The sequence below is a fragment of the Melospiza georgiana genome, chromosome 1 (genome assembly GCF_028018845.1).
Source record: "Melospiza georgiana isolate bMelGeo1 chromosome 1, bMelGeo1.pri, whole genome shotgun sequence".
In the NCBI taxonomy this organism is placed as follows: Eukaryota; Metazoa; Chordata; class Aves; order Passeriformes; family Passerellidae; genus Melospiza; species Melospiza georgiana.
Genome location: NC_080430.1, coordinates 138416910 through 138441522, shown reverse-complemented (window position 1 = coordinate 138441522; position 24613 = coordinate 138416910). Strand labels below are relative to the sequence as shown.

Genomic DNA, 24613 nt, shown 5'->3' with positions numbered 1-24613 from the left:
AGTTAAGCTTTGCAGACAGAACAAAACTGCCACTAATGGGAGGATGGAGCACAGAGCAGCATTCCCAGCAGTTCCTTCTCCTCACTGCTGCAGTGCAGCACTACAGCCAAAGGCACCAGAGCCAGTCCAGCCTGGCTGGGAAGCAGTGAGGAGCACATTCTACAGTAATGCTCTCCATCAAATCTAAATCCTTCCCAAGACAGCGTTCTGAAAAGAGATGTTACTCACTGAGCTGCGACAAAAATGTCCTCTATCTAGTAAACACTAAGTGAATGCTTATGGTAATTTCTTTAAAACCATTTCAACATTTGTTTGAGGAACTATAATAAAATGCAGATGCTGTCCTTCTTTACCAAGATATTGAAGCACGTTAAAAAAAAAAAGCAGCAGCAGCCATAGGGAAAACAATGAACACTGTGCAACAGAAAGCCCTTCTCCATCTCATCATCCACACCAACGCTCCATCACCATTCCTTAGACCTCATCCAACAGCTGATCAGTGCATTACCACAAAGCCCCCTTCCCAAGAAATGCAAGCCTCTTGGTACTACTTGTACCATGGTCAGAACAGTAACAAATCCTGTACAGGATAAAGAAGAGCTTGCATTCAGTGTCCCAGATTAGTGTCACCAGACATACGTTGGAGCAAAATCAATTTATCATAAGTGTTGATCACAGTGGTGTAACAAAGAGCCAAACTGGTGATAAAACTGTACTAGACTATTGATATAACCTATTGATATAAGGAAAGACAGAAGAGCTTTCATCCTAGTCTGAGTGCCCAAATTCCCACAGTTATCTCTCACAGAGATTGAGCCAAAATAATGGAAGTCACTTTTCCAGTGCTGCACCTGCACACACACACACGGGCTGGCTCAGCACAGGCCAGCCTGCATCCCACAGGAATTACAGCACACACAGAGTGGGCCTGCCTGCTTCCACAGGTCACTTAACAGCAGGACACTCCCTTTGTGTGTGGAACCCAGACTAAGCCAGCTCACTCAGCCTGTGTCACTCAGAATTCACTGCCCCCATATATATATACATATATATATATATATATATTATATATATATGTAAACTCTAGAGGGAACCAACAACTGACTCCATGGGCTGCAGCCACAGGCTTGGATCCAAGAGTCTGGATGTACCAGGAGGAGCATGTAACTTCAGAGGCACTGACATACATGCAGAGGCCATTCCAGAAGCAAGGGAACAGAAAAGAATCCAAGCTGGAGATGTTCTGGCATTCAGAAGGGACAAGAATGCAGATGAATCACATTTTATAGACAGTTTCCCATAATTTTCCTAGGACACACATTTCTAGCAAAGAATCCTTGAACAAAAGCACAGCACAGCCAGTAGAGTAACACTTCCTTCCTAATGGTAAGAATTCTATTTACATATTCGAGTTTAACCTTTTAAAGAGCTAAATCTTTCCATACATAATACCAAAATAATCAATTTCTAAGTGCTCAGTCTCTCCTACATAAATGGGAGGTGTTCAAACAAGATACAGAGCTAATACATAACAGCTTATAACACAACTTTTATTAGAAAAGTTATACATAACAGCATCAACTATTTTCAAGAATATTAACTTTGAAAAGCAACAAAAACAGACTAAAAATGTGTAACAAGAAACTAATGACCTTTTCTATAATTAAACATTCAAGTTATCTACAATGTCTCTTTTTACAAAGGAGAAAATTATGGTTTTACAGGCACATCATGTTGAAAATAAAGCTGCAGTAACTTTATACAATTAACTTTTCCAAGGATTAGTAAAACATGGTCATCATGTAGTCTCAGAGATTTTAAACATTCACATAATTTTACAGTTGAGTATACACTGAAATTTAAGAGTCCCAAAATTATTTCACAAAAGTGCCAACATTAAAACCAGAACCTTCACTGTGAATAATTTTGCCCTAAAAAAAGTTAAGACAGGTCTCCATAATCAACATATTCACATAATTTCTGGTGCTACCTGGTCTAACAGTAAAGCTTCATTCTTTAGAAATAAAAATCAAACCGGACTTCTTTCGCAAAACTGATAAAACGTTTTGAACATGGGAGTGTACATTATCAGAAAAAATTGACACTAAAACCATAAATATATCCAAAGAGCTATTAATACACTACACAATTAAGTGGAATTGTGTCCATCTGTACTCTATATTCAAAGTTTGTTGCCCTTTTGGTACAGGTGGTATCTGATTTTAGCAATTTTTCTTATTCTTACTGTCGGATGCTTGCTTAATAAAAAAATCAGATAATTTACAATCTAGAAGTCTGTTTTAAAAAGTCTGGAGTTTATATACAGCTCTAACAAACCTAAAGCATTATGATTTCTTAAATGGTTAAATGACATTACTAGTTTTCATTTGTCACTTGTTAACAGTAATTAGCCATTATCAGTAGTGGACCATAACAAGGTGATAAGTGAAAAGGAATGTTTAGTCTAAAACGCTTCACATGTTCTGTCCTTTTGTGTATCACATAGAGGAAGTGCTTTCCACAGACACTCATTTCCCCTTAGCATCAAGGGCTACAAAAATCTGACTGCAAAAATGCAGTGACACAGCAAGCTGACATATCAGGCACTACCTTTCATATTGGCAGCTTTAAGAGACCCACAGTATGCACAAAGATCGAGAGAAGGGGAGAAAAAACTACTACTATGAGAAGCAGACCGAACATTTCAGATGAGTTTGGCAACGTTTTTAATCAGACAAAAGGTTGGCCATTCAGATTTACTTGTATAGGTTAAAAATATCTCTACTGAATCAGCTAGTCAAATTATTGTAAGACATTTTCATTGATACTCAACATCACATGCACCAATATTGCACACATCTGCTCTGAGCTGCTAAAACAATCTTTATCTGGGTGCTTGAGATGTGTTGTTTCTGCAGCTGGAACTCAAGTCACCCAACCCAGCCAGCAGTTTCACTAAAAATTTGAGTGGTAAAGTTAAAATACAAACCCCAAAATAACCCCAAGAGAAAACCAAGGACTTTATACAGACAATAAAATCTAAATTTTCTGCAATGGTCTTGTGGGCCCTATGGACAGGGCAGTACACACGCACTGGTGAGAGGAGCACGAGCTCTGCCCTAGGGAACCATTCAGATAATGTGAAACCTGGGACCAGGGGTGGCAATGATGTCACTGTAGGGCTCCTCCTGTGTCAGCTCTATAGCTTGCTGCTTTTTCAGTACCAGGAAACTGTAGAACTTTGCAGCTGCTTGTTTTCTATTTGTATTTCTGCACAGCTCAAGCAAACTGATAGATTCTGCTCCAGTCTTAGCAAGGGCTCTCTGAAAAACACAACGTTGATACCACAAGTTAAATAGAGAACTACACAGAAACAACAATGTCTCTTGGCAAGATTCTGTTTGTTGACAACCCCAGGACACAGAGGGATTCAGAAGAATGGGAACATTACAACATGTACATGAAAATTTCTTTATGGATCTTAGCTAAATGAAACCTAGTAGGCTTCCCAGGGATGTGTGAAAATCATTCTTGAATCTGCTGAATGTATTCCAGAAACACTGTTGACTAGCACAAGATTTTATTGCTGCAACAATAGCTAACCAGTCTTTTTTGACTACAGGACAATTTTTTCTTAATAGGAATAAAATAAAGAAAAATCAACCTTTATTTCTCAAAAGAAATGTAATTCCAAAAACAATAAAGTAAAATTTCAAAAGTTAACATTCTTTAAGAATCTTTAAGATGCATAATTTCCCAAAGTGAAAGCCTGCTTATTTCTAAGACTCCTCTGTCTTAAACTAAGTACCCAAAGTCACTAAGATTTTCTCAAAGTCTTGGCAAGAATATATTTAAAAAAACAAATCATGATTATACATCTTTTTGCTGGCCAGGACAACAACTGAAGTGTTCAACTTAAAGCAGAACTGTCTGTCCTGGAATGAATTTCAACAAGTTGAAAAGATATTTGGCTGGCCAAACCAAATTACTTTATATGAATCAGACCTTAACTCCAAATCTCATTGCAGATTTCATGTTTCAGCCATCCAATGTGATGCTCTTTTGAGGACATGGAAGAAAGAACTGAAAAAAGCCAGTTATGGCCAAAGAGATTTCTAAAGCTCTCTTCAGAAACTGTGATAAAACATTCAGAGAGGAAAACATTACACAACACTACCAACTCAACATCTGCATACTTTAGAAATTATTTTTACGCTTTTTTTATTTTAATCAGTTGTGCTGATTTGGTTTGGGGCAGAGGTAATTTTCTTCACAACAGCTCACATGGTGCTGTTTTGCATCAAGTAGGCTGGAGGTGCACAAGGAGCTGGGAGGGGACAGAGCCAGGACAGCTGACCCTAAATGGCCAAGAGGACAATCCAGGCCCTGTGGCTTCGTGCTCTGCATTTAAAGCTGGGCGAGAGAAGAGGGGGTGTGTGACTATGTGGGATGTGGCATTCAGTGACAGCCAAATCTCACCAGCTGCCAAAATGTTTAAGGGAACAAAGGAGCTACAAACCAGGCTGCAAGGCAAAGGTAGCCCAAGAGTATGTGGAGGACAAACACAGAGACTGATAAGCAAAGGAGCAGTTTGCACTTCAGGGTGAACATTGTGGTGTTCAGTCATCACATCAGAAAAAGCCTCTTTAGTTCCAGCAAGCAAGAATCCATCCTACAGACAGGTATGTCTGTGCAGACTGAATCCACATGCTAGAAACCAGCCAAAGTCACATTTCCACAGCTGTTAATAGATTCAGCTTCCCATGGCATAACAGTTTTCAAACTAGCCTAGACAGGAAGTAAACATCCTGTACACTGGTGTTATCCCTAGACTCTAACGAGGGTTTGCTTAAAGACATATAGCAAAAAGTCAGAGGCACTATGATTTCATCAAAAATACAATCAGTTATTTTATAATTTCAGTTTCTGGGAGGCACTATGATTTCATCAAAAATACAATCAGTTATTTTATAATTTCAATTTCTGTGCATATGGAGTGTGGACTTGAAGGTTGAAAAACATTTAGGTGAAAATATTTAAGTCAAATGTTCTCTAAACAATAAGTGACAATTATAAAAGTATAGATTTCATTTTAATACAATTATTTGATATAGATTTAATCAACTACATGCATTCTTTCCCCTCTAAGATAATTGGTATTTTAGATACCAGATTCCCCCTCTAAGATAACTGGTATTCTGTAACACTGACTGCACAGAAAGCTCTTTCTTGACATTTTAACTCAGCTCAAAAGCATCAGTGGACACACTCCAAAGCTGCTTTAAGAGAAAGCAAATGATCATGTGTACCTGAAGGCCATGGAGCATTTGTTGAGTCCTCTTGTTCCATCTCCTTTCTTCTTGATCCTGATCACCCCCTGTGCCATCTTCCTCCTGGAAGCAGGTGTAAAATGAAAGACATCAATGGAGTTTGTTACCATAGGATATTAAATAGTGCAACTAAGAGACAAGTTATCCTATTTGAAGGCAGGCTGGTTTTCTTGCAAAAAGCTACTTTCATTAAGTAGGACAAGCTATTTAAAATGAACCACACCATTAAAGTTCAAAAGTTCTTACCTAAGGCATCATAAACATTTAGTGGTTTAATCCAGCCATGGGTGAGAACAAGAGAACACTAATTCAGAACAGAATGTATATGTAATTAAAACAATTAAATAATATAAATATTATTAAATGCTCATGAAATAATTTAAGAATTATATTTCCAAGGGCTATTTATGAGGACAGACAAAAGAGTTACTTCTTATGCCTTTTACTGAATCCAGAGTCAAATATTCATCCACTTCTGGGAAACACACAAACTGATTCTACAGAGTTCTTACTTCTTCCTCCTCCTCTTCCTCTTTCTCCTTTTCCTTCTCCTTCTCTTTTTCTGGCAGAAGTTCTAGCTCTGGTATTAGCTGGCAGATGTTTTGGGGCTCCTCTGGAGGCATTTCTACAGGTGGTATTTCCAGCTGTTGTGATGGTGGATGCTTTAAGAGCACACAATACAGTTAAACAAACAGTATCATTATGTGAGTTCTTTTACAATAGAACAATGGTGCTACAGACCAGTTTAATAAAATCCAAGTATATAATCTTAGCCATTTGTCAGGATTTTTCATTTTTGAAAACCAAAAAGCAATTTTGTTTTGCTGTCCATATTTTCAATCCTTTAGATTCTACTCAAACCAGAAATTATGACACCACTGTAAAGTAAAAAGGCTTTGCAGTAACTTCACTTATGCCACCATCCAAACTACTGATCTCATTCCTTGGATCAGCACATGCAAATTTAAAATCCCACATCACCAGATGCAATGCTACACGAACACACTTTAACTCACTGGAACTAGTCATCTTCAAAATATCAAAATGCTGTTCTCATCAATATGAAAATGAAGGGATTAAAACATTGGTACCTACAAAGTTTCTGAAAAGATATTAATTACTTTGGTGCTGAAGTATATTCTCAGAAAATATCTATGTCAAGAGGAAAATACAGAAAAGAAATTTAATAGGATTTATGTAGACAGTTTTAGTAAAATTAATATATATGGTACTCTCCCCCTGAATCTATAAACAATTAAGTGTTTGCCAGTAAAGTTACCTTGACACGTGAAAGTGTTTCTACACGTACCCTAAAAATGGCAAAGCAACTTCTGATGTAGTCACACAGCAACTATCACTACAGGTTGTTGCTAGAGGTCTGACCTGGCCTCTAAGATACTCACAGAATTCCCAACACACCAACACCCCCAATGACACTGACTTAGCACAGTCGATGCTGATTTCACCCCATGAAGGGGCAGAAGGAGCAGCAGCTGCCACCCTGCTTACTAAGATAATGTAACATCTACCAGTCCCATTCTACAGTGAACAACCTGTCAGCCAAGGAATGTGAAAAGTGAGGTTAAAAAATGCACAAACATGAGACACAGCATGAACAGGACTGTTCTCACCATGAAAGCATACAGAAAAATACACCTTTCATTTTGCCCATTTCCTTCTTCTCCCCTATACAAACAGTTTCCTTTGACACTGCATCACAGCTAGTGTCCAAGTCTATTCACAACCAGGAAATCTCTCCAGATAATTAAAGATTTTCTTTGAAGCCTTAAGCCTGGAACACTAGGGCTGTCTCAGAAGACATTTATGGAGCTAACGCTATCCTTGCTTCATGGAAGCTGTTCATATACACTTGCCAAGCATGACTTGATAAGCAATCCACTAGATTTCTTGAAGACTTTTACTGGAGGAAGAAGTATAATTTCTTTATCCTACCAGCATTTCAAACATTTCAATAAGCTTTTCAGCTAACAAAGGCACCAGAATGATACCCAGGGACAAATGCTCTGATACTACTACAGTGAATCTCAAAGGATCACAGAAAGCTCAAATCTGTCATTTCCTACTCAAAAGCACTGCTCGTTCCCATTCCCCACACAAAGCAGTAAAAGGTTGCTCACAGGTAGCACTGGCTCTGGCTCCACTTGCTGCAGTTTGCGCTTGACCCCGGTCTGGGCTGGCGGCGGCGGCATGACCGACTCGTCCAGGTTGGTTCTGCTGCCCTCCATCATCGACTCCTGCAGACGGCTTGGCTCTTCCACAATAGGTTCATCTGCATTCACAACAAATCTTCTTTAGATACTTAGGAATGTTATTAGAAACTGTACCAAAATCCAATTATTTTAGAATTGAGCACTCTCAACAGCCTGCAATTTTAATCCACTGGTTAAAGCAATTCCTAAGCATCCCCTATTTATAGGAAAAAGAAGTTATTTTATGTCAGAGATTGCATGACATCAAGCTAAACAACCATTACAAAGCTCGTTGTTTCATACATAATCTTTGATGACTTAATACAAAGCACAGATAAAAGAGAAATATATGCTCCAAAGGAAAGCAGAGCATCTTTGACAAGACACAAACCAATGACATCTCGTTGCTGCTGCTGCTGTTGCTGCTCCTCTCTGGGAACCTCTGGGTTTTCAAAGTCTTTAAGGAACTCATCAAGATTGTCAGCTTCTCCACCTTTCCTCCTCTTTCTCAGGTCTTCTGGTACCAGAGGTGTAAGACAGCGAGTAAAGAGCTACAAAAGAAACATGACATTATTCACTATTGCAGTTCTCAGTGTCCTTTTATTTCATTTTTGATTAAGTAATTATGGCCTATATTTTTTTATCAGTTTTGAATCTCCTCTCCAACAGTACTAACTTCTAAAATTTTATTTATCTTTGTAACTGATCACAGCAATGTTCAAAATATTTATCTTAATTCTTTTAATGTATTTTTTCTTCCAATTATGAATACTGCCATCACTATATCACTATTTATATGCTGACATTTGCTATACATGAAGCACAATTCTGAATATAGCTCCATTTAAAAATAAACTTGAACAAAAACATTACCTTCAGTAGTCTGTTATTCCACAAAGGCTGTGCAGGCAGAGAGAAAAGCTTTTCAACCCCACCAGTTTCTTTCCACATCATCAATTTCTTGGTAGGAGGTGCCAAGTCCAAAGTAGTGACAATATCAGAGTAGTCACTTAATTGGGCTCGAATAGTCTTGCTGTCCAGTTCTTTCACACTGTCCACAATCAGCTTTCTCTTCCTCTTTGCTTTGGTTTCCTTGACTGTTGAGATTTTTAGCAAGCAATGCAGGTTAGCTCAAACAGGTACCATGCTGTAAAAGAATCCTGCAAGTTCTTTACAGGTCTTGCCTGCCCACATATAAAGCTGCCTCAAGAATCTAAGGCAACACCAGCTTTGGGAGAAGGATTAAAAGCTATGTGCAGTACAAAACATCAAACACTATGAAGGCTCTCCCATAACCTGCAAATTCTTCTGTGAATTTAAATCTATCTAAGCCTCAATGCCCTCAGCTGCACATGCCCCTCTCTCCCATGGTTTGCTTGATAGGCTGGTGCAAACACTGGCCACCAAGTTGAACAGAAGATGGAGCACCTCTCTTATGAGAAAGGCTGAGAGATTTGGTTTTGTTCAGCCTAAAGAAAAGTGAGCTTTGGAGAGGCTTAATTGTGGCCTACCAGTACCTGAAGGGAGCCTACAAGGAAAATGGAAGGGACTTTTTACAAAGACATGTAGTGACAGGGTAAGGGGGATGGGATGGCTGCCAACTGACAGAGAGTACATTCAGACTAGATATGGGGAAGAAATTCTCTGCTGTGAGTGTGGTGAGGCACTGGAACAGGCTGCTCAGAGGAGCTGTGGATGCCCCATCCCTGTCAGTGCTCAAGGCCAGGCTGGATGGGGCTCTGAGCAACCTGGTCTAATGGAAAGCGCCCCTGCTCATGCCAACAGAGTTGGAACTAGATCTTCATGATTCCTTCCAATCCCAGCTATGCCTCTAATCACAGATTTAAAACACCATACCCACTTTTTCCCTTAAGCCCTACCTGAGCTTTGGTAGAATTAATGTGGGTGGTTATTTTAACTGTAAACTTCTAACCCTGTTCTAGGATAACATGACTGTGCTCACAGCCTGGTACTCTGCAGCAGACCCTGAGGCTCTGGTAAATGCTCTTTGCAGGACCAGCAGATGAGGTGTTCCCCTGCTGCCAGCCTGCCACGAGAGGGCAGTGCCATGGCTCTCCCACCGGCCAAGCAGGGAATCAGGGCCTGGAGCTCAGCCTAAAAGCACAGGACAAGCTACTTTCTTTCCAGGTATTAATTTTTTAATAAAGCAGGGGTCAGTATATAATGAGCCAAATAGTATCTGTTAAAATAAGCAAATTTCTTGCATTAAAGAAAAATATAAGGAAAATCCCTAACTAGTAGAAATTCAAATACAAGGTGCACCTCCTGAAATCAGCAATTCATTAAAGCTACAAATCACTAGAACAGCAGTCATTCTCAGTGTAAACAGTCGTCCTGTCCTTCAAACACAGCTTATCAAGAACTGTGCTGCACTACAGATACCATATTAGAATGAAAGACATGCTGAGCTCCATTTCAACTCAGTGCATTTTAACTAGCATATTTATCTAAAGCTACAGTATCATGCTGTTACATGCACTGACTGCAGAAGCTACAAACTAGTATTCTCTGACATAATCCATGTAAGCTACCTTTCTGGAAGGTACTGGAGGGCTACTATTAGAATAATGGAATTCAGCACTTGATCCCAGCTTTCTCTCCCAAGTGAGAAGCAGAGTCAGCAGCAGTGCTAGACATTCATTTCCACTCCATCAAGCTAAGGTGGTCTCTGACAAACTGCACAGCAGCTCACTCACCAGTTATGTCAATAGGCTCCAGAGCAAAAGCCTCCTCCTCATTGGGGACGAGCGTTGTCTGGTCAGTCATGGTTGGTAACGGCTCCACGGGATCCACCGAGTCGGGGCTGTCCGGGCCTCCCACTGCCGGCGACAACGAGAGCCTCGCACTAGGTCAGAACGTAACAGGCTGGGCCACCCCTCCCTGCCCTCCTCAACACCTTCAGGGGCATCCCCACACTTCACACTTTTGAGCTTAGTATGCTCTTCAGGAATTAGAATCCAAACTACATGAGCTGAAAGTAATTCTAGGTCTGGTTCTGGATCATACTCACTTGACACATTATCATCATCATCCATATCATCGTGGGGAGGTTGCTCTGGCATCATGACTCCACTTTCTGAGAGTGCAGGTGGGTCATCAAAAATACCACCATCATTATTACTAAGAAGTTTGTCATCTAAAGAAACCATATGAAATAATCAGTTTTGCATCCACAAATTCATGAAATAAGTATAGCCAAACTTACAAAGAAGTACAGACAAGTTTATTACAGCACAGATGAAGCTAGTGCAACAGTCAGAAAGAACTTTCAATGCTGACATAGAAGAAGGTAAGAGTGTTCTTTCAAGGGGCTTTTCAGCTCTAATTCTGAGCTTACAGATAACATTTATTACCATACACTTGCCACATATTTGCATCTTATATCTAATTTTTTAGAACTTTGTTTTAAATATGCCAACACTTAATATGCTGTGAGTCATCTATACTGCTGTAGTACTCACAAACCAGAATATATGCTCAGTGCACATACACACACATACATATATATATATATATACACACACACACAGAGTATAAATACTCACTGTACAAGGCATAACTTTTACAGGATCTGGCAACAAAGGAAACAACTTCCCCTCACTACCCAAGAACTAATTAATTAAGGTAGGAAGTAGGATAGAGGAAAAACAAATTTCTCAAACTTACCCAATATTCCACCATCATTTCCTTCCCCAAAATTATCATCTTTGTATTGGTCTTCATACTCCAGGTGATTAGATTTCTCGTTGAGGTGACTGGTGCTCTGTTCAGGTTCCAAGAGGAGATTGGAAGCACTTGTGCTCACCAGCATGTCATCCTCAAATGCACTACCACCTTCTCTCATCATCTCACGATCATCCATCCCAAAGTCACCTGCAAGAATACAATTGCACTGCTCTAAGTGCTACAAAATTCAAAATGCAAGAGTCCTACCTAACTGATCAACAAAGGCCCATATGTAGGACCAAACTTTAATTCAATTAATCCTATTTGCAGAGTTAATGACAAGATGTTAAGGAATTGTGACCAGCAATATCATAGCAAAAGTACTGTTCAAACAATCATAAAAATAACTATCTCCTTTTCAAAGCATTTTATTGTTCTTATTTGAATCGTTATTAGCAAGATCCTACTAAACTTTATCTGCACAGAAACCAAAGAATGCAATGGAATTCAAAGACATTGTGCCTTAAGCCTCAAGGCTGGGCTTCAATTACAGGGAGCGAACCAACACCCAGACAACACCATTTTTAGGTTATTCTTTCAAAACTATTACTGAATTATGGTTTACAATACTGCAGGTTAGGAACCAGATATTCCAATAAAACTGTCTTTCGGTTTTGATTCAGATGTTAGAATACTGTCCTTGAAAAGATATCTAAAATAGCAAACTTGTCACCAGTGACTGATTCAGCTTTAGAAATGTCCCACTGGTTTCTGAGTGAGAGCATGCTTATGATTAAAGCAACAGCTCCCTTCATATTCACATCACATTTTGAAAATTATAATTGTCACAGTACTTCAATTATTAACTTGACTGAATATTCTTCAGCTTTTCTTTCTGCCTATTCTAGGCAGCTAGAAGTTTGCTGAGCATTAGAGGACAACCTTCTGGAAAAACTGACATGAACTAAAAATTAAACATACAAAACCACAGCGTGTTTGATCTAATTTGTTTAGAATTCATTGGGCATTCCATAGTAATTACAAAACCATATCTTACAATAACTAAATTAGCTAGTAACACATAAAAACACATGAGATCTTTACCAAAGTCATTATCCTGGAGGATACTGATGTTGCCTACTTCTTCTCTCATTGTAATTTCTTCCACTCTACTCTGGTTCAAACTGAACTGCTGAGCCACATCAATATCACTTAAACAAACAGAAGGCAATTATTAAGAATCTCATTAAAAAACAAAGAACAGATAAAGGCTGCTGAAATAAACATGACATTATTCAGTAAAAAACAATTTTACATTCAAGTCCATTATTGAAAAAAATAAAGGTGAACACTGAATAGAAACTACTACTTAAAACAGCAAGACTATTAATGGTTCAAACCTATCATCCAAATTGCATTAGCTTATGGGAAATGTATCAGTAACCCCTCTGACTCCTTGCTGCGTTGGGATTACTAATTTCAAAGAGCAAATTAACAATTAAGAAAAGCCTTCCACCCCTTCAACTTCAAAACCTATTAATACAGTTTATCAAACACTGTATTTTGCACCACTATCAAGCTAACAACCTTTGTGGTGTATTAAGGTACATTTCTTATAAATACACAGAAATTTTTGCACTTTCAAATTAGTCTATACTCTAATTTGAATTTAAGCTAAATTGAACACTGAGTAAGCTGGATTCTAAAAACTCCATGATGAATAACTCAAATTAAAGAAATAAAATAATAAAAACCATCAATTTTTTAAAGATTAAGAACTATTCAGGTTGTACACTTGTTGTATACGTGTTATATGTAAAAGTAACCCGTAAGTATTAAGAAGATTTAAGAATTAAAAGTGCCACTTTGAAAGGTCAATAACATCCCCATAAAATTAATCTTGTCCAACCTAAGGATGTAATAACAGGCATCTGAGTTTTTGAAAAGCTCCTGTAAGGACAGCTTTAATTTCAGTTAAAGTCAATGCTGCTATGAACTTAAAATCAACACAAAAATGACTGCACACTTCCTTATCAGTATATAAGAAAGACCTAAGAATAGAAGTTACCTACAGACTATATTTTTACATTCAGCAATGAGTTAGCTGTTTCAAACCAGGTTCTCCTCAACTAAAACCAATTCTCAATGTCATGGAAATGGACAAAACCCCAAGCTTACTCTAGATCAGGGAGTGGTTGGTCAAAATCGTGAAACTCCTCAGGCAAGGTAATAGCATTATAAGCAGCCTCTCTGTTTTCCTCAGGCAAATCAACAACTCCTGCAAGGAAGAACACCCAAACATCAGTTCCCATTCCTTAAAAGAACAGCATTAATTGCGCCATTAGCATTTTCTCTCTGCAAGGGCCTACTGTCTTTAAATTTGTTGAACTGAACTGATGCTGGGATACCTACAAAGAAACCTTAGATAATGGTAGCAAGTGAAATTCAAACTAAATTCAAAACAAATATCCTCAAGCCCTTGCACTGTCTGTATAAAATAATGTTTGTGTAGCACTATGCTGAGCTGTGCAGCCAACACAGGCATCATATTTCACAACACTACAGGTACCTGCTCCAAAAGAATTTAATCATGATACATGGTATGAGCTGCAGGGTTCTACACTGCAGGGGCAGCACAGCGTGACTACTTTGCTATTGGTCCTTTATTCAGTTCCACCAGCTCCAGAAGTCCTGGAACACAACTGATTGCACTTGGGGCTCACTAACTCACAGGCTTCTGCACATAAAAGAGCTGTATTACCAAAACCACCACATACCTTTTCTTATCCTCCAGAGATGCTTACTCTTATTCAGCAGGCATTCTCAGAGCATGAATATCAGATTGGGCATCACAAAACCAGTGCCAGCAGTTGGTCTCTCTGTTTTATTCAAAGTCTTAAAAGGTCAGGGCACTTGAAAGTGCATGGGAAATGCAGGTTCAATTCCTTCTGTAACTTGCAGAAGATTTGAGCTCTATGCTCTGCCTTCTGACCCACACATATAACACAGGCAATTCTGAGGTACAGATACTTCAGAAACACTCTGCTCACTGTGCTCCCCTCTGCAATGAATAATCAAAGAACCACTGTCCACAGAGACCAGGAACAAGCATGAGTCTGTAGCTTACTCATCATGGCACTTGACTAGGAATGAAGACATCTAGTCCATCCTTTCAGGGCTGTTCAATATTTTTACTTGTCTGCTGCTTAAAATGAAACATGTAAATGATTCTCAGAACAGAAAGACTCAATGCCTAAGGCAGAAAGCTGATAATCTGAAAATAAAGACCAGTGCCTCAGCTTCTGTCAGGCCAGCATGCCACTCTTTGTAAATCTTGATTTCAAGGTGCTTTGACATGCACTCTGTTAGGAGAGGGAAAACTGGCTGCCTTGTGATATTAAAATTATGTTCTTATTATAACCCAGGGAAGTTAAAACATAGTAATAAAGAAAAAATTAGCAAGAGTCAACAAATTGCCACTGAAAGCTACATAAAATTCAGTACTAGAATTCAGTGCCTGAATCACAACCTGTAGATCAGGAAATGAAGATAAAGGCATTACATACCTTAACTTTTCTCAAGTAACTGCTGTACTGGCTTTCAAGAGTTGCCTTTTTGAAAAACAAAAAGTCTCCCTCAATTTCAGCTTTTAAATCTATTGCACTCACTAACTTAAAAAGGTAGAATATGATTTAGCAGCTGTGAGCATCCAGCAGCATCAGTGCCACAGCTACACTTCAGTTGAGAAAAAGTTTCCCAGGCCAAACTTAAAGAGAACTATCTATAAAGACACAAAAGAATGAAAGCCAAATAATTAATTGACTGCTGGACAGAAAACTAATTTCAGGTACTAATATGGCACCACATTTTAATACAAAATATTTAAGTAAGCAACTACAGAGTGGGAAATTATGTTGCAAAGATAAAAAAGAAAACTATCTTTGATGCCAACATTACAGTCCACATTATTTTCAGAAACTATTATATGAAAGTGGCAAAAAACCAGCTTACTTTCAAATTTCTTTTGTAACTCATAGGAAAAGAATCCTGACCCCTGATGGAAACCAGTCGCCTTCTGTGCTTCTATTCAGTAGGGCACTGGCCTTTTTCAGACAGAAGGTAAAAACCATGCAGTGTACTTCCATTTAACATCATACACCAGCCACAGCCAAAACTGTAAGTGGGATTTTACTGAATCAGCTTTGATAAGAGAAGTTTTTGTTCAGAATTCAGTTAAAATATGTTCTTCAGCAGACAACTCAGCCAGCCAGCTGCAATAATTACTTCTCCTATAACCTACACCTTTATGTAATTACACAGACATAAGAAGGCAGAATTGTATGCCTTCTTAATAAATACATTTATCAATGTAGCATTTCAGAGAGTGCTTAGATACAGACAGATACCTGGACGAAAAGCCATCTTAATCTTAATGAAAGCCTCATTACAGTCTGCAAGAAGATATTTTGCTTTCCTGTGGTAGATTCTAACAACGCCTAGTAAAAGATGTCCTGAGGTTCGAAGTGCCATCTTCACCTAAAAACACATTGCACATCAGTGAATTAGATGTATCCTCAGTATTCCCTTAAATGACACCTCAGTCACATTTCCATGAATTTTCTCAGTAAAATCAAATATCTAAAACAAGTATAAAAATCAGCAGAAATTGAAGAAACAAAGAATGCAAAGTCTACAGTTCAAGATGATACTCTATTACATTATTTATAGATGACCTAGCAAATATCACTAAATTAATAGCAGCTCACCCCAGGAATTCCCAAACACTGCTCTGTCTAGTTAAAAAATAAGTGACAAAGCCTATTTTTACAACATTTTCTTTTCTCCCACCTTTGCTACTTCAATTGTGGAAAAAGTGAAAAATACAAAAAGTTGGGCAGCCATAAATAATGATTTGATTAAGTAAAACCTGGTTAAAAACTGTTAGCTACTTCTCCATTTTCTGTCCTGAAATGAGAAACAGTGGAAGATGTGGAGTGCCATAAACAAGCACTGCCACCATAAAACAATTTTAAGTTCCCTTCCTCTTCAATCTCACTGCTTTACTGTGTAATGAAGTACCTACTGTGGGAACATAAAACTGAAAAAAAGTAATTCACAGAAGGACTCTTCTTTAAGTATGTCAGGCTGAAAGAGCATGAAATTTGTGTTGAATGGTACATGGAATAATCATCTCACAGAAAGAGTGAGCAATACAGGATTTAACATCAACGTAAGAATTCAAGATTTTTACTTCCTCCAATATCTTTCTAAAATTTCAGCTCATGAACTGTTACACACAAAGTTAAATATATGAAGAAATGCCTATTAGTTTCTCCTTTCTCTAAAAGAATGCTCCAGCTCACTAGTGAGACTATGAAGATGATCTTCTTCCTAAATCCTTCCAAAAGTGATAATGAAACAAATCACTTTTCTAGAAGAGTAAGCATCTTGTGATTGTACAATACACTGTTTGCTTACACTTAGCACCTCTTCTAAAATCTAGAGTAGCACTGTAAAAACTGTTAACATTTGTATCAACCAAAATAAAAGATATAAGTAAGTTTTCTTTTGCTTTCAAGTAGTTGCTTTTTTTAAGACATTGACATCTGCTAAGTGACAAAAATCACAACCCTACCATTGGTTTTAAGATGAACAATTTCATTGTCATGAGTAGTAGAGGGGAAGAAAAACATGTAAAAACATTAAGCTACTTAAAATTTCCTCCCATTTCACAATAGAGTATTATTGCACATCCAAACACACCTTTCCACCCTTTAAAATAGCAACATGAAGAACTTTATTTGCTTCAGTGACCCAAACAGTAATTACCATGTGTACACTCAAGTTCTTTTCAGTGCAAGGTGCCATGAGACTGGTGCAGAACAGATACCTTTGGGGAAATGATGCTCTCCACGCTGCTCTCCAGGTTACATTCAAACACATGGGCTTTGGTCAGCTTCTTGTCCCAGTGGGCCGCCAGCCAGATTTTGGCCAGCGGCCCACGTTTGCTCAGGACAAAGTGGGCATAGAACATGGTCCCAGATGTCTAAAACAAAGTGCAAACCTGCAAAGAGAAAGGCAAGTATTTCTTTCCACATCTTTTATTTTATGAGGAATATCCTTGCAAATACCCCCTTTATCCTCAGAAGAAGTACACATATTTTTAACCACTGAGGTCAGACTAGTTGTTTAATATGTTTAAGAAGCCAACACTTACAAATGGTATCCCTGTAAGTGCATATTACATGGATAATGTAATGTATTGTAATGGATAGTGTAATGTAATGTATTTATTACAGAAGAATTACAAAGCAGAAATAACACCCACTAACAGCCACATACACAACTTAGAAATGTTTACCATCCCTCAAGAAAACATAATCTTGAATCTTTTTACCTTTAAGGTAATGATACCAAACTCTCCTAATGCAAAGAAGCACATCTCAGTTTTCACTCCACAGTAGTTTCCTATGACTTTCACTTCTTTCTACTTTTAGTTCAGTAGCTACTACTCTACTATACCAGCATATATGGTACATTGTTCCAGCAAAAGATTCACCTTTATAAAATATACAGCCCTAAATATTTTTGGACTTCACTACAATTTCCTTCCTAAACAGAAAGCACAATCATGTCTTCCATTTCTGAGCAGACCATTCTCCATCTCTTATTTTTTAAAATCAAGTGTTGACAAAAGTGGTGAGAAAATTGACTGCATTATTCCAAACTTCCTTAGGATTCCATTTTCTTTCTCCTTCACCAGAAAAAAAAAAAAAAAAAAGACATTCTTATCTATTTATTACTTTGTTACAACTGATAAGATGCCAACACATCAAACCATGGGGAATCAGAACAGCATGATGCCTTATGATCTAAACATGCCACTTCCATGCATGAGGTAAAGATATGATTCAGTTAACTACAAGTAAAGAAAAGTTTGCTTTAAAAAAGTACAAGAATCTCCACAAAGAGTTTTTCCAGTAGGTTCTATAACCCAGGAAAATGAATCAAAAGAGAAGAACAGAAAAGGCACAAAAAATGCACTTTAGTTTTTACCTCCTCTACGCCTACAGAAACACAGCCAGAGGAAGCACAGCAAGTCACAATTGATACTGCTCAGAATTTAAGTACAGGGGCAAGAGAAGCTCTGACATTACTGATACACTGGAAATAAAGCCAACCTCCAGACATCTGGAGAATAAATGAAAAAATGGACATCTCAAAGTCAAGTCCAAAAAAGATGGGCAAGAGCAAGTTTTTCCAGGAAGCACAATGAAATAAATTTTGGATAAACATTATCTAAAGGAAGGTATTCTGCCTTTTTTTTTTTCCCCAGGATATTCTGAAAGACATCACACTGTCAGAAGGCCAGCAGACAATTCAATCCTTGCATATTTTTGAAGGCCTCAGTATTTTTGTATATGCAGAGACATAACTTTGCAGCACAGCATTTTAATATCTTGAGTTGCTACCAAAACCATGCAACAGTGAGCCTGTAATTACCTCTGAACCTGAGGAACAGGGGAGAACACAAACATAGAGTAAGCAAAACCACTTGTATTAATCCATTAAAAGCATTCAATAACAGCTGCAAAATAATGTACTTTGATTAGTGGAGTTTGGCACAATTATTAAAACAGATAACATGGGTTTCACAAAACTTCAAACTTACAATTAACTGAAAACATACTTAAGTTTCCTGTTAAATGTGAAACTCACAATTTAGACAACTTGGACAAAATCTATTGATCTATCACTTCAAATCTGTTTCTCTTCTTTCATCACTGAAGCCTTGCATACTGAAATACACAAAGGGAAACTGACAATCACACCACAGATAGTTTAAGGTGTGTTTCAATCTGAACTGCTATTAGCAAATAAGGATTCTATTACCTAAAGCAATAATTTCTTGTCACATGAGTCCCTGCCACTTCCAAATTCCAGCAGATGCTCTGCATGGCAATAGCTGGGTTACAGCAACTGTACAATCCCACCTTTACAGCTCAGCTGTTTGGCACCTCAGCTCTTCAAAGTGAGCCCCAAAGGCTGCTCCTGCTTTCTCCAGACTTTGTCGTTCTTTTCAGATACTCCCTTTTCTGCATTTCAGGCTTTTTGTCTGATCTTTAATTCATAGCACAGTATGTTGATGCAGTGGCATAAAGGGAGAAATAGATTTTCTGGCATAATTTGAGACTGGGACGAATGTTAAAGGAACCAAGAGTTTCTACAAGTGGCAGAGTGCTCAAGCAGACACACAGAATATATCATTGGCTGAAAAGCAACTCCTAAGAATCCACAAAAGGGTAGCTGATGACTTAAAAAGCTTGTAAAGTAAAATACAACTGTCAATTTTTGAAATTGACTGGGTATGAAATGGGACCACAAAACTTGTTTTAAGAACTTTGGCTTTTTTTTTTTTGCTTGATTCCTCTAAGGCGAAAGGAGTATGTACTCACACACGGCCAGGCAGGACCACATCCTGAGCTTGCCAAATCAACCTTTTAAAATACCTGCAACTTTATTGCCATTAGCTTTGAATTTGCTTCAATGTGCCACAATTAATCGCAAGTTTTCTCTGCCTAACTTGGTCAACAACTGCACAATTTAAAAAATACAGATGTGTCAAAAAATCTCCTCTACTCAATACTCTTCACTGCACTTCTACACACCAAGTAAGTGAATGTAAAGCAGAACTAAATAATACTGGTCATACCCAGGGTCTGAGCCAGAATGTGCCCGCTTCACCTTCACACCTGAGACTGCCAATTGCTCCTTCTAAAGTAGCAGTAACAAAATTTGGTAGATGGTGTAACTATGGGCTTCATCTTAACCCTCAACTCATATATCTCATCTTAAAATCCTTGTTCTGACTAGAACAGCTGTCTAACCTCTGAAGAGCACACTGGCATAGTGAGTCCCATTCTTCAAGGCATGCAGAAAGGTGCTTAATGAACTAGGGGCTGACAATAGGCAGAACATTCAGCATATTTTTATTTGACTGTGGCTCACTCTAGCTCATTAAACCCACTCATCAGCTGCTCTCCCTAGGTTATGTACACACACACACCAGTCCACAACTGAAGTTCAGTCTTCTGTTTTTTTACTGTCACCTACTTTTGGTCCTTGTAAAGCTTTTCCAAAACCACAGTCACACACGTATGAGTAGACAAATTCCACACTACAGTTTAAAAAATTAGCCAGTCATTTTAATTAATTTGTCCTTATGCTATCCTTCAATTTCTCTTCTTTGCTGGTTTCTCCCCACCTGCATATTTTCCTCCTAAGCTGTTTCTGCTTTGCTAAGCTCAGGCAGCCCTGGGTGATCTGGGGAAGTTCGAGATCACCCTGTGCACCTGCATCAGTCTGAGCTGGCCCTACCAGACTGCAGAAGTTCAGAAAAACCACCCTGACCCTGAAACTGTTCTTTGAATTCTTCAACTTTAACTCATAACCCCTTCACTCTCCAATCCTTCTTACATCACTAAACTTCCCATGTGTGGGCCCTCACTAACGCTGCCTCCCTGGCAGGTTTTGGTACCACACTGAACATCTGGTGCCACTGAAAAAAAAATCATCACAAACTCCACTAACATCACCTTACAGCTCCAGGCTTCGTTTTGCCACTACTTTATCTGATCTCCTTCCTCCAATCACCTTTAGAATAGTCTGGTTAATCCACATTTATCTGAATTTTAATATATTTCTTTGTGCCACCTGCAGCTTTACTAAAGCTCAGTGTCAAGTCACCTTAATTTCTTTTGTCTAAAAATTCGATTATTGAAAAAGATAAAACTGAACTAGCTCAACTTTACATACCTTTGGTAAATACATACAACATTTTTCCTTTGTCTCTAGATCTTGTTTCTTGCATCAACAATCTGTCAGAAACTCTATGGCTGAGGCTGCACCACCAGGTCTATTAATTCCTCAAACCAAACCCCTCCGTTAGAGGAACTGCACCCACCGGTCTCCAATTACAATACACCCCACACCCACACAATCAGATAGAAGCAGCGCCCCACTCAGGTTACCAATTCAACAGGCAGATCACTCACCAGTACTGTAAGAGCTGGAAATTACTGAACCCTCTGAACATCACTGTCCTCCTCCCTCAATTCCACATTCCCACCTAACCCTCAGCAGGTATCCTGCCCTTGCCCCTACACTCAGAATGCTCAACCAGTAGAAAATACGTCTTACTGGTTTAAGGTCTGTCTCCATTATCCCAACCTATTTTGTGCAATTCCAGATCCAATTCAAACTAATAAATGTGCATAAACCATGTACTAACACACTCTTTTAAAGGTATGTAAGTTGAACATTCCTTATATTACTCCATCTTTTGCAGTTATTTCTCTGCACTGTTCATCCTAGGAGCCCAAATGTAAAAAACTTTTAAAAATTTCAACTTTCCGAGGTTAAACTGATGTGGTAACTAAAGCAAATACTCTTAATTTCTGTGGGAAATCCCACAGTATAAGCAAGACATGATTAATTTGTGCGGTAATTTAAGTTTATTGTAGGTCTCACTAGCTTTTTGCTCCTCCTTTTATTACCCCTATCAAACCTATCTCCTCTGTAGTTAAAACTTTAGATGAGTGGGCCTTGCTTTCCCAAATTTTGTAAAATGTCTAATATTTATGAATGAACCTTCATAAAATAAAACAGAAGCCTGGCCCCAATAACGCCTTGATGTCCCCCGGTTTTGATAATGAGTTCTGAGTAGGAGATTAATGAAAGTGTGCTTATCACCACATTGTGCATTTGCAATGCACCATTGTGCATTTGCACAATGTGGGCCTAAATGGTAATTTCTCCAAATTTACAGTAGTTTCTTTATGTGTCTGAATTTAAAGAAAAGCTGTTTTCAATGAAAAATGCCAATAAGTCACAGTGACCCCAAGTTTCCTTTGTTATTGATTAAAACAACGCTCTATTTTATATTTAATAGAAGCGTTTCTAATCAGGACCAGAGAAATCTTAAAAACAATAGCAAGATTTCCAACAGTGTCCATAAGAGCAAGATCCTGGTTCTCCAAAAGGCCGGCATTTTTAAAGGCCCTTTTATTTGCAGCTAAACAGCCACAGCGTCCAGAAGGGAGCTCATTGTCACTAGAGAGCCTGTGAGAACACTCAGTACCCTGCCCCATCCATGGCAGAGGGAAAACTGCACTCAAAACCAGAAGAGTGGCAAATGGAACTTTGCTCCTGTCCCACTGCCCAGACCGCAGCAGCCTCGCAGCCCGTTTAGCGGGGCTCGGTTACAGCACGGCGGGGCTCGGTTACAGCGCGGCGGCCCCCGGGCAGGTTCCCGCGGCTCCTCGGCTGCCCCGTGGCCCGGCTCTCCCCGGGCAGGTCCCCGCGGCTCCTCGGCTGCCCCGTGGCCCGGCTCTCCCCGGGCAGGTCCCCGCGGCTCCTCGGCTGCCCCGTGGCCCGGCTCTCCCTGGGAAGGTCCCCGCGGCTCCTCGGCTGCCCCGTGGCCCGGCTCTCCCCGGGCAGGTCCCCGCGGCTCCTCGGCTGCCCCGTGGCCCGGCTCTCCCTGGGAAGGTCCCCGCGGCTCTGCTCGCGTGGCCGCTCCAGGTGCGCGGACGCCGCTCCCCACAAGCCGCGTCCGTGCCGCCGCCAGGCCGCGCTCAGGGCCCCGCCTCAGACCGCCCCGGACACCGGCCCCGCGCAGGGTCCCGGGGCGGCCCTGCCCTTCCCGGGGAGCCCCCGGTGTCGCGGAGCACCGGGCGGGCCCTCCCTGCCGGGAGGGTTCAGCCGAAGAGCTCCGAGCCCGAGCATGACGGCAGCAGCCCGAGAGCGGGGCTGCAGCTGGGCCCCGCCGGGCCCCTTCGAGCGCCGGCAGCGACCGCGGCGGCCGGAGCCACTCCTTACCCTGCTCCGGGCCCGGGGCCCGCTCGTTGCTCCTGCCGAGCCGAGCCGAGCCGGGCCGGGCCGAGCCCGAGCCGAGTCGAGCGGCGCCGAACCGAACCGAAGCTGAGCCGAATCCGAGCCGGGCCGAGCCGAATGAAGCCGAAGTGGAGCCGAGCCGCTCGTCCAAGCAAACAAGATGGCGGCCGCGGTCCTTCCTGCGCGCGAAGGCGCCGTTCAAACCGCAGGATGTTTACGGTCAAATTCCCCCCCCCCAACCGGCCCCAGCCCCGCCACTGCGCGTGCGCGCGGCCCCGGGAGGCGGGGCAGAGCCGCGGGGGTGACGAAACGGCCGCTGAGTGACAGCGGCGCGCGGGCCCGCGGGGCCTCGACGGGGGCGCGGCCGGGCTGTGAGGGCGCCCCGCCCCCGTTGGGCCCCGGGCGGGCTCTGCGATGTCGGCTGTAAAACGTGATAAAGAATCGCTCTGTGCCCTCACGGCCCGGCCCCGGGAGATGCTCCTGATCCCCGCAGCTTCCCCCCTGCCGCCGGCGTGCTGGAGGCGTTCGTGCTGTGGGGTGGTTTGTTCTCAAGGGGAACAACTGCGGGCGCCGCTCACTTTCTTTGTTTAGACCAATTTGATTTCGACTGTAGATTTGTGATGGCCACGTATAATGTGATGGAGGAGGAACTATGGCTACAACAGGACTCTAACAGAAGGAGTCAATCAGTAGGTAAAAGCAATGGACAGGGAAAACAAGGGCTGCTTTGGGAAATGGATTTTTCTGGTCTCTCCAAGGCATTAGGAAGTCTAATTCTATGAGTATATACAATTCTGGATGAACACCAAACAGCCTTTGGCCCAAAGAGACAGAAAATTCAAAAACCTCAAAATAACCTTTAAAATAACCTCTGAAACTATACTTCTAGTGCAATGGATCATCAGTTTACAAAGATAATGTCAGAATAGCAAGATAATCTGCCTACTGAGGGTTTAAGGAGTATTACTGCTATTTGTGACATTCAGATAATATATCTTAAGGGATGATAACATCAGCAAATAATAGTTAATAACATGCAGGTTCAGTCTCCTGGTTCTCTTTCCTTAGATTCAATTTTGAAGATTTCAGCATTCATTTATGTTCATAATGTCTCACTAGAATCTTTATTCAAAATAAACATTGATTCTGTGTATGTCCCACGTGGATTTCTGCCAGGTGTAGTAATATGTCAAGGTTTTTCTTCTGCAAGAAAACATTTGCTGTGCCATTGCTCTCCTGTATCTCCATGTGGAGTTGGGCACTGACCCAGGGAGTGTCCAGGCCATCGGCCACTGGCCTGCTGATAAGACACTCTCATTAATTTAACAGTGCTGATACACTGGATTGCACCAAGGTCCTCCAGGAATGTGGACCAGCGAAGCTGCCTCATTTGCTGCTGTAGGAAATGGCAGCAGAGTGCCCTGCAGTGCAGAGAGGTGCAGCCAGAAACCTCAGCGCTGCCCGCCCTGGCCCGCGGTGCTGCTGCCACGGCCA

The 24613-nt window shown here is 40.5% G+C and overlaps 1 protein-coding gene across 2 annotated transcripts; it reads right to left on the bottom strand.

Moving 5' to 3' along the window:
• Positions 1-1529: 1529 nt before the first annotated feature.
• RAD21 (RAD21 cohesin complex component) lies at positions 1530-23263 on the bottom strand. 2 transcript variants are annotated; one of them, XM_058023853.1, is made up of 14 exons: positions 23105-23263; positions 17118-17291; positions 15634-15763; positions 13406-13505; positions 12332-12438; positions 11228-11434; positions 10572-10697; positions 10258-10380; positions 8414-8637; positions 7932-8091; positions 7469-7620; positions 5843-5992; positions 5310-5393; positions 1530-3323 (listed from the first exon to the last, which is right to left on the bottom strand). In XM_058023853.1, exons 2-14 carry the CDS (start codon positions 17259-17261, stop codon positions 3132-3134), a joined length of 1899 nt encoding a protein of 632 aa, XP_057879836.1. In that variant the 5' UTR covers positions 17262-17291; positions 23105-23263; the 3' UTR covers positions 1530-3131. The 2 variants fall into 2 exon arrangements, with proteins under 2 accessions (XP_057879836.1, XP_057879845.1); XM_058023862.1 differs by lacking the exon at positions 23105-23263 and adding an exon at positions 18947-19799.
• Positions 23264-24613: the final 1350 nt, after the last annotated feature.

Excerpts from the sequence above, each read along its gene's own strand:
- RAD21 (XM_058023853.1), bottom strand. The coding sequence starts at position 17,261 with ATGTTCTATGCCCACTTTGTCCTGAGCAAACGTGGGCCGCTGGCCAAA. Across the intron at positions 15,764-17,117 it reads AGAGCATCATTTCCCCAAAG|GTGAAGATGGCACTTCGAAC; the intron begins GTATCTGTTCTG and ends ATGTGTTTTTAG. Across the intron at positions 12,439-13,405 it reads CAACCACTCCCTGATCTAGA|TGATATTGATGTGGCTCAGC; the intron begins GTAAGCTTGGGG and ends TGTTTGTTTAAG.